The 13,029-nt window shown below is 39.0% G+C and overlaps 1 protein-coding gene across 1 annotated transcript in view; it reads left to right on the top strand.

Annotated features, from left to right (window-relative positions):
- Positions 1-13,029, top strand: part of CFAP92 (cilia and flagella associated protein 92 (putative)) — a 1,173,156-nt gene that overhangs the window by 690,825 nt on the left and 469,302 nt on the right. The window contains exon 10 of the mRNA XM_044078084.1: positions 11,721-12,628. Within this exon, the coding sequence (XP_043934019.1) occupies positions 11,721-12,628 (908 nt within the window). The remainder of the gene's footprint in view (positions 1-11,720; positions 12,629-13,029) is intronic.

Below are 13,029 nucleotides of genomic sequence, written 5' to 3'. Positions count from 1 at the left end.
CTTAAAGCTTTTTGGTGTATTTGCTTTTTTGTTGGAGGTGTAACCTTTTATATAATTGCTTCCCATTATGGGGGCACCTGACATCTGGGGCAAGAAAAACTGGTGTAATGGTGTCAGCTGCATGCTTTATACCCCTGACTACCTGACGTCATGGAAGATGAGACAGCAACTGATGTAGGACCCAAGACTTTGATAATCAGGCTGACTGAAGGCTACTGCAAGCAGATAACCCAAATGTGACGACTGCAACAGTGAATACACTCGAACATCTATATTTATGGTAAGTGTACACAACTGTACTTTATCACGCTTCATCAACAAGCAATAGTAGTACTTTCCAATCAGAAGCCACCAGCAAAGTTGATTTTGCATCTTCTTGGCTCAATGGCAGCTGCCATTACCTTGGTCCTCCACGACAGATATATATGAGGGTGCTTCAATGGACTCTATCAGTTCAGTGATCAATGAGATACCAGCCCATGAATTTTCCAGTGTCTCCTACAAAATTTGCAAAACTCATAATTAGTACTGGCTAGAATCTCCAGTGGTATCTCAGGATCAACCATTTGTTCTTTCTTCTCCCCCCGCTACAGTGACCATGGATGCTTCACAACTAGGGTAGGGAGGGCCTTTTTTAAGGGAAGACTGTCTAAGGCACTTGGTCCCCTTCAAAATCCAGTCTTCACATCAATATCCTAGAGATGAGGGAGTTTCTGCTAGTGTTATATGTTTTCCAGGAATCCCTTCCCAGGGTTGTGATATCCATCTAGACAGACAGTATGTCAGTGATTTTGTACATCAACTAATATTGAGTGACACATGTTTAAACTGTTATATCAAGAGACCATGAGAGTTTGGCAATTAGCAATATCTTCTCACCACTTTCTGATAGCTACAAGCATACTAGGGAAGTCCAGTGTTCTAGCAGGTAGGCTGAGCAGGTCTATCCTCCTCCATCATGAGTGGTCCCTCAGTCCAACAGTGGTGGATCAGATTTTCAGCCAATAGGGCCTACTGTGCTGCAACTGCTTTGCTTTCCCAACCACTAGATGCAGTATGTTCTTTTCCTTAATCCTCCAAGACAGGGAGTCCCTGAGGAATGTTCTGACCCACACTTGGCCCCTTGGTCTAATTTATGCCTTTTCTCCCACTCCGGGTATCCTGCATTTTCTGCAGAAAGCAATGTGGGGCAAGGCTACAGTGATCCTCATTGCTGCTTTTTGACCTTGACAGATGTAGTTTTCTTTCATCTGGTCCCATCTGATTCACTCCCCTGGGGTACTGAACTGTGCTCCAGACTTTTTCTTTCACCCCTCTGGGATGCCTCACCTGGCCATATAAGCCCTCAAGTTGATCATGTGGTCTCTCCAGTTCTAATGATGGTTAAACTTTCCAGACTTTCATTCAAATTTCCGGTTTTCACTTTGGAGAATATGAATCACCCATCACTTCATCTAGATTGTTCAAAGCCATCCTAAGGGGTTTGTTCTTTCTTCATCCCTCTTAGGGATCCTTTTATTCCTTGGGATATTACTGTTGTTCTGCAGGCCTTAACCAGACCATCTTTTGAACCTGCAGCTGGACTTGAAATGTTTGGCTTGGAAGACCTTGTTTTTGGTGCTTGTTGCCTCTGCTAGGAAAATATCAAAACCGCATGCCTTTTCATGCAAACCTCCTTATATGACTTTTGATGAGGACAGAGTTACTTTAAGAACAAATCCATCCTGTCTCCCTAAGGTGGCTTCTGAATCATCACTTAACCAGTCTGCTAACCTTCCTGTTTTCTCCTCAAGATTTGCAAACAAGGGAGAATACATGTTACACTTTCTGGATGTCAACTTAGCTTTTATTTGTATTGCACTAAGAAAGTTAGAAAGCTGGACCAATTGTTCCTTTCCTTTTCTCTGGCCAAATCGGGACTTACTGGATAAGTCTTTGTCACTGGTCTCTATGGAAAAGCGATTATCCTTATCTAAACCAGGTTCATTCTACTAGATCTGTGGCTACCTCTACTGCCATCTTCCCCAGAGTACCTCTCGATGACATTTATGCTAAAGCTATTTGATTTGTCTCACTACAGGCTGGATTTACAATCCATGTCTAGAGTTTTCTTTGGTTTGGCTATCCTCCAAAATATTCTTGCATGAGACCTCCCAAGGTTTATTATGGCAGCTGGGGATTCTGTCCCATCCATTAAAGAACAGACAAAAGAGACAATATCAGATACAAAAGTTACGTACATACCATAATAATAGATGTGTGTTACTTTCATCATTCCTCAACTTCCCTCCCACCTTCTGCCATACAATTGTTTTTCCCTCTGTTTCTGGAGTGACCGCACTGCTAGTCCCTATGGCCTGGTTATGCACTGTTCAAGCTTAAGGTCAGGAAGATGCCTATTTCTGTGAATTGTTTGTTTTTTATTAGGAGGGTATAACATTTTTTTATTGTAGGCTATGGGCAGCCTCCATCTGAGGTAACTTATTACCTACAGGGAAGTATGGATAAGGGGAGAAGCATTAACTTTGGACTCCAAGGTCTGAGAATGGCCAACGTTAGATCCTAGACAGATCTAATAACTCATCTGTTGAGGAAGGATGAACACAGATTACGCAACTCTATCATTATGTTAAGTACGTAACTTTCATTTCACATTCATAGGATGCACATGGATATTCTAACCTACTGAGTTGTTCTACCCTCAGATAAATTTCTTCCCTTACAAAATCTTGTACTTCAGATCATTTAGTCCCAGACAGCCAAGGCATTCCCAAGCCTCAAAGCTCTAAGTCTCATAGCAGCAAATGTTTTTATGGCTCATCATACCATGTTTTACAGGCGAGTGGCAGTGGTCACAGGTGACACATCCCATGACACAACACAAAAGTTTCCAAGGCTTGCAAGTTGCAACTGAAATGGTAGCTTCACACTCCATACCTAACTTTTGGCAGTCAGCTCCAAGTTCTCAACCCTATAATGGCTGTCACCATGGATACCCCTGCCATTAAGTAGGGTGGCCATTGTTAAGGGTCGACTGTCCAAAATAAATAGTCATAGACAAAGGTCTGTATGCATGTCATCATGTGAAATGAGGGCAGTTCTTCTCACATTACAGGCTTTTCAGGACTCCCTGCCTCAATTTGATATCTTCTATAATGACAGCATAGCTGTGGTTTCTGATTTAATCAAGAAGGGAGAAATTTAGTCTTAGTGCCTCTTCTGAGAAGCAGTGACATTGTAGTTGTGGACCGTGTGCTTTCTGTCTACAGGATGGTAATAAACTATGTCCATAAACCACTTTCAAATTGCCCACCGCATTTCTGGGGAAGCAAATTATCTAGAAGTAGGCCCAGTCACTTTTTACTGATGTCTCATGAGTGGCCCCTTGGTCTATCTTTAATGCATATTCTATCACTGGAGGAAACCTTGCTACGACTTCTTTACATCTCTAGCGCTAAGTATAGCAACATTTTCCCCACATCCCTCTTTGGGTGAATGTCACAAGGATGCTGATATTCAAAAATGGCCCCATGTCTCCTTTAGACTTTTCCCTCAGTTTGCTTTTATTCCAAAATTCATTGAGAAAGCTGGAAAGAACAAATATACAACTCTCTTCATACCTTCATTTTGTGTATCCCATGTCTTCTCTCTCCTTCATTTCTAGCTTGTGTGTAGCTGTCACTTGGATGAATATTCATACTTTTACACAGCATTACAAACTACAGTCACAGTCAAAGGCCATGAATGGTTTTGATATGCCTGCAGTTCAAGGAATCCTATCACTGTTTACCAGGATGGATTCCTCACAGTTGCTTAGAACTCACTTGATTTTCTGCTATAGTATCCAAACCTGAGGAAAACGTCCATTGTGTGAGAGCATTCACTGTAGCACTTCTTCTTTGTGAAAAAGGTCAGTGTAGGAGTAAGAGTACTTTCCCATCACTCTGCATTTGTTTAGATTTTTGAATTATGCTGTTATTGTCCTTTACTGGATAGATATTGCTCAGGAATACCCTGTCCATAGTTATTTGCAAGCTACATACAGTTGTCTTAGGACAACTACACAATTACGTATTGACATAAGCTGATGTTTAGAATCCAGAAGAAAGTACACTTGTGTAAGTAAACTAACCATAACAGTAGATGTTCGAATGATCACTGCTGCAGTACCCTTAACTATATAGGTTATGTCCCACGAAGGATATAACAGCCGGCCAGCTTCCAAAGCTTTAGGGCACCTTCCATGTGCCTAGTCAGCTGGAGCTGAGCTGACTAAAAAGAACATTTGAAAGCCAAGCTCTTCAGACTTTTCATGCCAACAGAGAGAAGCAGGCTAAGCCCTGAAAGGACAATGCTAGGAACAACAAAAATATATATATCTTTCACACACACTGGCATAAACAACATACTAAGGAACAAGGGGAGTGGAGGAAAGGAGGAGCTACTGCATTACTGATCATTCGAACATCTGCTGACATGATGTTTACTTGCACACCAGTACTATGTTCATTGTATTGATCACTGTTGCAGTAGCCTAACCTATTTTGGTGGATTACTCTAGATTACTACATTTGGGGAAGGCTCCAGGAGCCCCTGGAGAATGGTGCTAACAAAGTCTGATTTAGACCTAGAGGAATAATCAAGCTTATAATACCTTATAAATATTGAGGACCACATTGCTGCTTCTAGAATACTTCTAGAATCCACAACTTTCCAAAAAGCCATAGATGAAGCCAAGATCCTGCTAGAGTGGGGCTTGACCCTGCTTGAGTAGTTTTTTATTGTGGTGAGCATAACAAACGATAATAGTCTTATAAAGCCATTTGGAAAGAGTCTGTTTTGAAACAGGCTGTCTGTTTTTCTTACCATCTTGAGAACAGAGTAATTGGTCTGAAGATCTGAAAGTATTAGCTCTGTCAAGACAGTGCCTGAGCTGTCTCTGGGCATCCAAGTTATGGAGTATCCTTTCTCCCTCAATTTTAGGTTCAGGAAAAATAAAATGTGAAGTAGTATAGTTTGGCTTGAAGTAAACTATGATACCACTTTAGGCATAAAATAAGGATTAGTTCTCAAAGAAACCCTGCCTCTGTGGAAAATGAGATAGAGTTGGCTCGCCATAAAAGTCAGAGAAATCAATAAAACTGTTTTCCAGGTTAAGAACTTCATGTCAGCCAGTTTAGCTGGTTCAGATGGAGCAAGTGTTAGTTTCTCTAACACAAAGTTGAGATTCCAAGGAGGGGCCTCCAGTTTTCTTAGCTGCCTATTATACAATACCCCTTTCAAAAACACTTTGACATGAGAATGCATTGAAAGTGGAGGATCCATGGGCAGACATGCTAAAATGGCCGATAAATGAAATTTGATAGAGTACTAAGAAAGGCCATAGGATAGTAACTCACACAAATATTGTAAAAACAGAGAACAACTAGCCTTGAATAGGTGCTGATGTTGACACCAAATAGACAACCTTTTCATTTGCTAATGTATGATTTTATAGTAACAGCCCTTCTTGCCTCTATTAGTTCCTGCTGCATTTTTTCAGTATACAGGTGTCTGAAAGGAATTAAGACCCTATCATCCAGTCAGTCAGTCAGTTGAAGTTGGTTGAGGTTGGGATATATCAAACACCACTGATGTTGTGTGAGTAGATCTGTTCTGTGAGGAAGTTTGTAATAATTGCCTCTGGCTATTTCCAAAAGAAGGGAGAACCACTTTTGCCTGAGCCAGAAGTGAGTCCCCTCAATGATCTTGCGGGAGTCCTTCTGCATCTTCAGAGGTATTCTGGATATCACTGAAAAGGGTTGAAAAGCATACAGGAACATTCCTGTCCAAGAAAAAGAATCTGTATTCTGGGCCTTCCTGCATGGAGTCCTGCAGCAGAATCTTTCTAGCTGATTATTCAGAGAGGAGACAAATAGGTCTACCTGAGGAAATCTCCACTGATAAATCAGATCTTGGAAGACCCCTCCAATCTAGTTTCTGTATATGAGAGTGTGTCCTTTTCCTGCTCAAGAAACATAGTTTCCTGAGCAGGAAAAGGGCCACACAATTTTGCTATAATGGAATGTAAGATGCCTGTGGAGTGAGATTGTATTGTGAAGCTATCTCCCAAGCTAACATGGTTAGTCTGCAAAAGGGGTATGATGTGGTTCCCCCTTGCTGGTTGATGTACCACAATGACTGTGGTATTGTCTGTAACAACCTGAACAGGTCCTGGGACCAAAGATGATTCAGAGAGTTGAGTGCCTTGAATAGGCAAGCATCTCTATTATGTTTATATGCTTGCATCTGTCCTTGGTGTCCCACACACCTAGCACTTTTATCACTCCTGACAGTGGTCCCCAAGCACAGTTCTAGGAGACTGTGGTGACTGCTTTGGAGGGGGCAGGGTAGGAAAATGGGAGACCTGGATTTTAGGGACATTTGCTGTCTCCACCAAGTGATTTCTCTTCTGACAACCCCCATCACTGGGATTTGAAAAAACAAAGGATGTTGGTGCTGTGACCAAAAAGGCTTCAGATACCATTGTATCTTTCTCATGTGGGTCTTGCCCGGGGTATCTTGAGAATCTTAAATGCCATGAGACCCAAAGTCCTGAAGCATTCCCTCATAGTGACCAAAGTCTTACTGGAAAACCTTAGAAATAGATCAAGATGAAGATCTGTATTTTCCATTGGAAGAGAAGTTCTTTGAACTCAGGTGTTTAGCTAACACCCCAGGAACACAATCCTGTGTGAAGGGGTCAAGAAAGACGTTTGAATGGTGTCCTAAAATTTCAGCTTGTGTAAAAGATCTCTCACACAAGTGAGAGATTCCTGCCACTTTGGAAAAGATTCTACAGAAATAAGCAAGTCATCTAAATATGGAAAATATGGATAGCCTGTAGCCTGCAATGAGCTATAGCATGAGTTGAACACTTTGTGAACAGTTTTGAGGCAGTGAATAGATGAAAGGGTAAAGCAGAGAACTGATAATGTGATCTAGACACACAGAACCTAAAGAAATGCCTGCAGTCTGGATGAATTTGGATGTGATGGTAATCATCTTTTAAATTTAGTGTTACCAGGAAACTTAAATGGGGAAAAAGAGGTAACAAGTTGTAAAGTGACAACATTTTTGACTTGGTTACTACCACAAACAGGTTTAGAAAAGAAAGATTCAGAACTGGTCTCTAAACTTCTTCCTTTTTTTGGCACTAAAAACACCCTTAAATAAAAAACTTTCCCAACCTGCAAAGTCAGAACTGATTCTAGCACTCCCTGGGACAGCGTTTTTTGAAGGACAGGGAAAATAAGGCAGTCTAGTCTGGTGGATGAGGAAATACAAAAGAACAAGCTGCAAGGAAATATGAATAACAACCAAAACTGAGAAAAACACACTTTATAATAGCAAAGCTTTCGGATAAAATCCTTCCTCAATACCAATACAAACAAATCTAAAAACCAAATGGTTTAAATACAGGTCAATGAAGTCACATGACCAGCAGTCCAAAAATCATGTGACCACAAGTATATAAAACAAAATCATTAAAATTAGAAAAATTAGAAAAAACATTAGAAAAAACATAACATTATTGCAACCTAGTATGTTGCAATTTAACAAGAACTAGTTTCAGGGTAATCATATTATTTAAACCTGGAAAATGGTCAGAATTCAACCTAAGAATCCATTCATACTCTTTTAATTCAAGTAAATTACCACTATCACCACCTCTGGCAGAAGGCCGTATTACATCAATAACTCTAAAAGAGAATCTATGCTCAATACCTGTATCAACTTTTGAACATTCTAGGTTAACAGAACCAACATCATCCCCAAGAAAAAGCGGCTTCAATATTGTCTTCCTATTAGCTAAAACTTTATTTTTTAAATCTAAAACTAGTTTAGAATCATAACCACTATCCAGAAACTCTTTGGACATCTCATCCAACTGTAAATTAAATGTAGCATCATCAGTATTTAATCTACTAACTCTATTAAACTGTGAAGTCACAATCCCCTTAAAGACATGTGGGGCATGCATGCTGGAATAATTAATGTATCTATCAGAGTTTACCTCCTTTTTGTGAATACTAGTATGGATAGATGGTTCTGTTAACCTAGAATGTTCAAAAGTATGTACTAGGTATCTTACTAGTTATAATACCTTGACTTGTTTTGTAAAACAAATAATCCAGAGGAATTGGGTTGTACTAATGGCCTCTAGTGAGATTGAAGACATTCTTGGTGACAGGCCCTTTTTCTCATATAGAAATATGAAGACCTTGAAGAGTATGTTATGTTACAAAGATTTTTTTAGACCTGTAGAGAGGACTTCTACCACTAAGCCCGGTACGTATGGTTGTTTGAATTGTTCCTGCTGTTCTGATATTGTGGTTGGTTACAGTGATAAGTTCAAACATCCTATTAGTGGTAAAGTTTATCAGTTTAATTTTTCTACCACTTGTGTTACATCTAATGTGGTATACTTAGCTAATTGTGTGAAATGTACTGCATTCTATGTGGGTAAGACCACTAGAAAGCTAAAAGAACGCATCATTGAACACAAATCAGAGATTAGAAGGACCATTGACAGTAATGCCTTGTATAAGCACATAATTGATTCAGGTATTGATCATAGATTCTCTTTTAGAGTTATTGATGTAATACGGCCTTCTGCCAGAGGTGGTGATAGTGGTAATTTACTTGAATTAAAAGAGTATGAATGGATTCTTAGGTTGAATTCTGACCATTTTCCAGGTTTAAATAATATGATTACCCTGAAACCTGTCCTTGTTAAATTGCAACATACTAGGTTGCGATAATGTTATGTTTTTTCTAATGTTTTTTCTAATTTTTCTAATTTTAATGATTTTGTTTTATATACTTGTGGTCACATGATTTTTGGACTGCTGGTCATGTGACTTCATTGACCTGTATTTAAACCATTTGGTTTTTAGATTTGTTTGTATTAGTATTGAGGAAGGATTTTATCCGAAAGCTTTGCTATTATAAAGTGTGTTTTTCTCAGTTTTGGATGAGGAAATACCCCTGGGCAAGGAGGGATTTCCTCCCACTGCCATGTATAACCTAGACAAATGACCTCCATCTAATGCCAAATAGAAAAGTGGAGATTCAGACTTTCTAAAACGAAAAAAGGATTACCAGGTTGTGTATGTGTGTGTTGGGGGGGGGGGGGGGCAAGGTCCCATAAATAGTCATTCTGACTTGTAAGACTGTCCTTGGTTTTGGGGGTTTCCTGAATTCTTTTTGGAACACCCTGCCATTTCTCCTTAAATATCTGTTTACCAGCATTTTGTTGAGATTGTCTTTTGCCAAAATTGGGTGAGTGGCTAGAGAATTATTTAGTAAGTTTGGAAAAGGAGGGCTGAAAAATATTAGAGATTCCATGAATCAATTTACCCTTTTAATCACGCTTTTTGGTCACTCTGCAGCAGAGGAGCCAAAACCTAAATCTCTTTGCAAAGGAGAATTTAAAATCTCATTTTCACATCGTCTGGGAGGTTCTGAAATTGCAGGCAGGCAAACCTCCGCAACATAGTACCAGTGACCATAGCCCTGGAAGAAGTATCAACTGAGTCATACACATGCTACAAACAATGAGTAGTGACTTGTACAGTAGAAGAAACTAAATTATTTAAAGCAGATTTTTCCTCACAAAAAGAAAGTCCAGCCAAACCCTTCCTCATACTTTCACAATCAGTCAGAATAAACATTAACATATGAACTTGACGATTCAAAGTTCTGAAAATCAAAGTTGCAGAAACATACACTTTTTTCCCATACTTATCAATAAACTTCATATCCTAGTCAGAAAGAGTAGGATTGGAATTAACCAAATGTTTAGCAGCAGTATGATGAACTAAAGTTACAGCTGCTTAGTCAGGTTTGGAAAGAGTTTATAAAAACTTAAAAGACTGAGGAACTCCATACACCCTGAGGAACTTTATACATTCTATCTGCCTTTTTAGGGGTAGCAGGCTGACTACCAGGAAGATTGCAGGCAGTGACATACACATTCTCCAAAGCTGACAGAACTGGGAGAATGAGTGAAGGTTCTGGAAATTGCTTTTGTAACAGCTGATAGTATTTTATTAGGAATTGTGAAACCTCAATGTTCTCCCACTGAAAGCCCGAGCATATTCTGGAAATAGTCTGAGAGAAAGAGAAAAACTCACAGGGAGAATCAGAAACTGAGCTCTCCTCTGAGTCAGAATCAGAAAACTGAGGTAAAAACCCTGTATTTGTTCCTTCATCTTCCTTCCTTGAATCTCTTCAGGAAAAGAGGTATTCATCTTTCTTTTACTAAAAGCCACCTTATAAGAAGACTCAGTAGCCCAAATTAAACCCTCAGGCCATCCCAGTTAAATACTCCTGTCTAAAGAAATTTGAAGAGGAGTAGATACATGTTAGTTTTATGTTTTTTTGACAGGAAAAATGGTGCCAACAATGTTATTAATGGCAACAGCAGCTTCTCCATGGATGGGCACACCATTCTAACTAAACAGAGGTCCTTGTTTTTTCTCCCAGGACCGACAAGAGAGGGTCTCAACAGTTGTGGAGGACATGACTAACCCCCCCCCCCCAGTCCATAGTGGCTGTAGGTGCAGCACCGGAAGGAACAAGAGTGAAAAATGAGTGCTCTGAGGAAAAAGGTATGGCCAGAGCAGAGTTATCCACCTACAGTTGAGGTAGATTGCTAGCCTGCTGTGGTGACAAAGGCTGTTTGTGTAGCTTTTTCATTTTGTGGCTGAAGGAAGTAACAACAGTGGGACCAGTAGTTTGTTCCATAGTCAAGCTGAAAAATGCATCTTTCCTGGGAAAACAAGCAACAAGTGCCAGTAAAATTTTAAAGTTTTTTTAAAAGTCACCTTTTTCACACAACACACAGTAAAACGCACTTTAAAACACTTAGCAACAAAAAGAAAAATAAACAGAAATTCTTCACAGAAAAAAAATGATTTTCAATTACTTTAAAGAACTTTTAAAATTGACCGGAAAAAGTGCACTCCCATTTTATAAGTGCAGTTAAGTCTTGTGACAGTACAAACTCCTAGCTTAAAAATAACTTTCCCTAAACAGAAAAGTGCAGTAAGACAACAGTTTTAAAATGTGGAAGGTTTTTTCTCAAAGGGGGGGGGGGGTTCTCTGCCCAGAAGTGGAACAGCACAACCGATCATCGGTCCTCTCAAGTCCACAAGGGAGCAATCTCTTCAGTGGCAGGAAAGCTTAGAAGGTCTTAACACCCAAACCTTTATTTTCAGTCAGCACAGCTCAAGCTGACTGATGGTTTGCGTACATGAATGGTGCCCTGGAGTTTTGGAAGCTGGCCAGCTGTTATAGCCTTGGAAGAATATAACCCATATAGCTAAGGCTACTGCAACAGTGATCAATATGATGAACATTGATACATGTCAACTGATATAACTAAATCTGGCAAAAAAATAACATTGGTCTATGCAGAAGGATGACTATAGCTATGGGAAAAAACAGATTACCACAATTTCACATCCAAGTAAGCTCATATGTCATGATTTACTGCCACAGTAACTTCATCCTTAAAGACCTGCTGTTAAGGTGAGTACCCTTGCATAAGTGGACTTTCTGCTATTCTATTTTGCCACACAGATATTATCTTAATAAGTAGCAAGTGACTTTGCTGATGTATGGTATGTATTTTCAATACAGATGTGACTTTTTTCTCATTTCTTTGACTACAGGAAAAATATTTACCAGTTTACTGCAAGTACAAATTTTTTAATCAACCTTATCATCAGACTCGAGGCAGAGCACATGGAACCCATGTTTATTTCAATGACGTTAACGTAATTTTCACAGGAATTATCAATACGGGTGAACTCTGGGAGTATTTTCAAGGGCCAGCAATGGAGATTGAAGTTCATGATCAAGATGGTATGGCCGAAGATATTCCACAAAAAACAACTTTGTTTGGGACTGATCCCAGTGATGAGAAGCTGAGTAATGTTGGCCTTGTAAGCAGTAAATGTACAGTCTTAAATCCTTTTACAGAAAAAGAAAGAAACTGGCACCCGCATGGAATTGCCAAAGTAGATTTCTCAGAACTTCTTAATGGAGAAAAATATTTAAATATACGTGTTCCTATACATAACTGTATGTATCCAGATCTGACTGAGTCTCAGAAAGAAGGAAGAGGTGGGAGTCGAGCAGGCGCTTTAAGTATTAATGATAGCCGTAAAAGTGCTCTTTTACCTGCTGCCTGCTATTTGGATTCAGAATCCCACCTAAAATTAAGAGTTGATATTGCTCATCCTATACTTTTAGACAGCAGTACTGTAGAAGGCAAACAAATGAGGTGCCCATTCAATCGCATTATCTATGTTTTTGATTACAACAACCAAACATTTCTACAAGATCTTTTGGTAGATATAAATGAAATTAATGCTGCAGCCCTTCAGCTGAGTACATATCCTAAATATGCAACTGAAAATGTTCTTTCTACATACAGACTGAGCCTTGATCAAAAAGAAAGCGTGGAACTAGATGTTGTTACTGGTTTTCATTTAATGGATGGCAAAATTCATTTGTTCATTCTTGAGGGGCTGAAAGATAAAGCGATCCGAAAGCTGTGGGAAAAGATTTCAGTTAAGTAAGATGTTTCTTGTCTATATAAGTATTTATATGTTATAAAATTATATTTTTATTTATTTTATTCTATTTATTTTACTTATGTTTGCATGTGTATATTTGTATATAGGATAATGAACAATTCCTAAATATGTTTTCATTTATTTTATGTATTTATTTATTTGTATTTGTTGACCAGAAAAGTCTGAAAGGGTATGATCCCATTTTCTGAAGACACCCAGGGAGAAAAGCTCCACATTTAAAGTTTACAAGAAATGAGTACAATTAATTTTGCGAATAATTCAAATTAGAAACAGAAAGCATACATGATTCACAAATACAATATTATCAGAAAGCATACTTGATTCACAAAACGACATAACTCTCAGGTGCTGTACAAGTAGATAAAAATGGGTACAAAGT

This window comes from Protopterus annectens, chromosome 7.part0, assembly GCF_019279795.1.
Source record: "Protopterus annectens isolate FY-2018-M chromosome 7.part0, PAN1.0, whole genome shotgun sequence".
In the NCBI taxonomy this organism is placed as follows: Eukaryota; Metazoa; Chordata; order Ceratodontiformes; family Protopteridae; genus Protopterus; species Protopterus annectens.
The sequence above is the reverse complement of the archived record's forward strand: the minus strand, read 5'-3'. Positions and strand labels throughout refer to the sequence as shown.